This window comes from Aplysia californica, unplaced genomic scaffold (genome assembly GCF_000002075.1).
Source record: "Aplysia californica isolate F4 #8 unplaced genomic scaffold, AplCal3.0 scaffold01170, whole genome shotgun sequence".
NCBI lineage: Eukaryota > Metazoa > Mollusca > Gastropoda > Aplysiida > Aplysiidae > Aplysia > Aplysia californica.
In genome coordinates, this window is record NW_004798440.1 from 103,376 (window position 1) to 106,547 (window position 3,172).

Consider the following 3,172-nt stretch of genomic DNA (forward strand, 5'->3'; position numbering starts at 1 on the left):
ACACACACACACACACACACACACACCTCAACCCTCTTCCAAAACTAAAAAAGAGCAGGTAATCCTCTGGTCGTACTTACAAGTTATGCTGAGTAACCAGGCTCTTTGCAACGCTTTTTATCTCCCCAGTTCGGCCGGAGTGCACAAATGTCTGGTGGGCGCAGTCAATAAACGCGTTCCTGAAAACACACAAAAACCATCATCATCATCATCATCACCATCATCATCATCACCATCATCATCATTATCATCATCATCATCATCATCATCATCATCATCATTATCATCATCATCATCATCATCATCATCATCACCATCATCATCATCATCATCATTGTTTGATAAGCAGAGTAGGAGGGAGAGTCTTGATTGAATTTTAGACAAAATAACATAACTGTATAAAATGTTTAAATTTGTCGCCATCGTCATCATCATTATTTGGACGAGAGACTGACGGTTAACAACTCCGACGGACATGAATAACATTATTGTTATAAGGGGAGTTTAATAAGTCTTCGGTCTGGCTGTATAGAAATCATGGTAGACTTATGAAATTTCACCAGCCTTTAGACAATTTCTTTGTAACACACCATGCATATTTTCGAGAAAGTCCGACAATAATAAAGCACTGGTCAGCGTGTTCGATGATACCATGTACAAAAACGTTTGGTTTTTCTTTGCTAAAGCCGTACCATGGAGTCTGTTGAATATCGCTCAGGTATCAATCAGGTATCACGTTTTTTACACTGCAAGGAGAATCCCCTTCGAATATTTTTCAGGATATGGTCCAAATTTAAGGTGACAAATGTCCTCCTTTTAATACCTTGACATACTGGGTAAGAAAATTCAAATCTGTATTCATGTCGGTGATGGATGAAGATCGTGAAGGGTGCCCATCATTTGTGGTAACTGAAGAGAATGCATCCATAGTGAAGTAACTGGTTCTACATGACCGACGTATAACTGTTAAACAGCTCTCAAGTGAAATGGGAATCAGTGTAGGGACGACTGAAACGATTCTCCAAGACCACCTTAACATGAATAAGGTGTCTGCGCGGTGGGTATCCCGACTTTTGACAAATGAACAAAAGAAGCAGAGAAGCCCTGCAAAACTCTCCTTCCAATTGAGTCCAATGACACAAATTTCTTTAAAAACATGGTTACTATTGATGAAAAACGGATTTATCATTTTGATCTAGATCAAAAGATGTCCTCCATGCAATGGAAAACCCTTTTTCTCTCTCACCAAAGAAGGCAAAAGTAACACCGGCAAGTGGAAAGGTCATGCTGTCGGGTTTCTGGGATTGTGGAGGTATCATCATGATTGACTGCCTGGAAAATGGAAAGACAGTCACAGAAGACTACTACTCGGGTTTGCTGATAAAACTGCGGTCTGAGTTGGTGAGAAAAAGGCGTGGAAAACTTTGTAATGGAGTCCTCCTACTGCATGACAGCGCCCCTGTGCACAGGCACAACAATCAGTCCAGACAGCAGAACAGTGCGGCTTTGAAATCCTGCCACACCCAACTTATTCACTAGACCCCTTTGACTTTTTTCTATTTCAAAATTTAAAAACTTCATTCAAAGGACTTTATTACCATGACAACGAGGACGCCGTGGAAGCTTTTGAAGACTAGCTAAGGGCCGATTCTGGGTCATTTTTCTCTCAAGGCCTTTTGAAGGTCAAAGAGAGGAGGCACAAATGTGTTACTCTGCATGGTGACTATGTAGAGAAATTAAAGTACGTGTGCTAATTTACAAAGCTGTATCTTTATTCCTTCATATTTAGACTAAAGACTTCTTGAACTCCCCTTGTATAACAGATGGTAGAAATTGTACTTTGGATTCTTTTATCAACTGGAAGCCAGTGCAGGGGCTTTTAACTTTTTTTTAATGCGCGAACTTTCTTCTTTTTCTTCAATACTAGTCTTGTCATGTTATTTTGGGCCATTTGCATTTTCCTCATTCTCACAAGAGATACCAGACAGAACAGAATTGCAACAGTCAAGTTTTAAAAAGACAAAAGAGACTGAGATGATGCATGCAATATCAGTTGAAATAAGGTGGCTTGGGGGAATACCAAACTTACAATGACTTCTTTTTTGGGCACTTGAGGTCTCGGGTCACAAAATATTTGGTAGCGATTTGACAAAACAGCTGTGGAACCATTCAGGAGCAGAACCATGATGCGAATTCCAAACGGTTTTTTAACAAAAATGTTTAGTAAAATTACATTACATGGTCAGTGGTGTCAACAGATGCTGACAGCTCTAATATATTTAGCATTACAACTTTGCCAGTATCTGATTCCATGAGGATATCTGTTTTTTTTGTGCTGTGATTTATCCTGTAAGGTGACTGATAGGGTTAACTAAAATTGATGCTTTTTAAATGGATGCAACAACAACAACAACAACTCCAACAACACCATCATCAACAGCAACAACACCAACAACAACAACACCAACATCATTATCAACAAAAACAACAGCAACAACAACAGCAACAACAGCAACAACAACAACAACACCAACATCATTATCAACAACAACAACAGCAACAACAGCAACAACAACATCATCATCAACAACAACAACAACACCAACAACAACAAAACCAACATCATTATCAACAAAAACAACAGAAGCAACAACAGCAGCAACAACAACAACAACATCAACAACAACAACAACAACAACACCAACAACAACAACAACAGGGAGGTTGGACTGCCTCACCCGCTACCCAAGGGAGGCGGTGGCCCTGGCGAAGAGCACACTCTTCGGGGCTCCGAACATTTCGAACGGATAGGCTACCACACACACACACAACAACAACACCAACATCATTATCAACAAAAACAACAACAACTACAACAACAACTACAACAACAACTACAACAACAACTACGACAACTTACCCCGCCTGTCTGCCTGCCACAAGCACCTGACTGTGGATCAGATAGAGCCCAGGTGACGTCACGCTGATGCCAGACACAAGATCAGTTCTGGGCACAGTGCTGTACTCTAGGCTAATACCTTGGGCATTCACGAGGGGGAGTCCTTCAGGCCTCTTCCATAGGAAGAAGGAGTAGACTGGTTTGTGGAGGAGTTTTGTTTTTGGTTGTTTTTTGTGGGGGGGTTGGGGGGTGGGTGGGGAGAGGGTTGTTTTT

General features: G+C 41.0%; 1 protein-coding gene across 1 annotated transcript in view; it reads right to left on the reverse strand.

Annotated features, from left to right (window-relative positions):
• Window positions 1–3,172, reverse strand: part of LOC101861555 (serine/arginine-rich splicing factor 6) — a gene marked incomplete at its 5' end in the record, with an annotated part of 29,689 nt that overhangs the window by 2,178 nt on the left and 24,339 nt on the right. Inside the window, 2 exon segments of the mRNA XM_013090190.1 lie at window positions 81–179; window positions 2,921–3,095. Of these exon segments, the coding sequence (XP_012945644.1) occupies window positions 81–179; window positions 2,921–3,095 (274 nt within the window).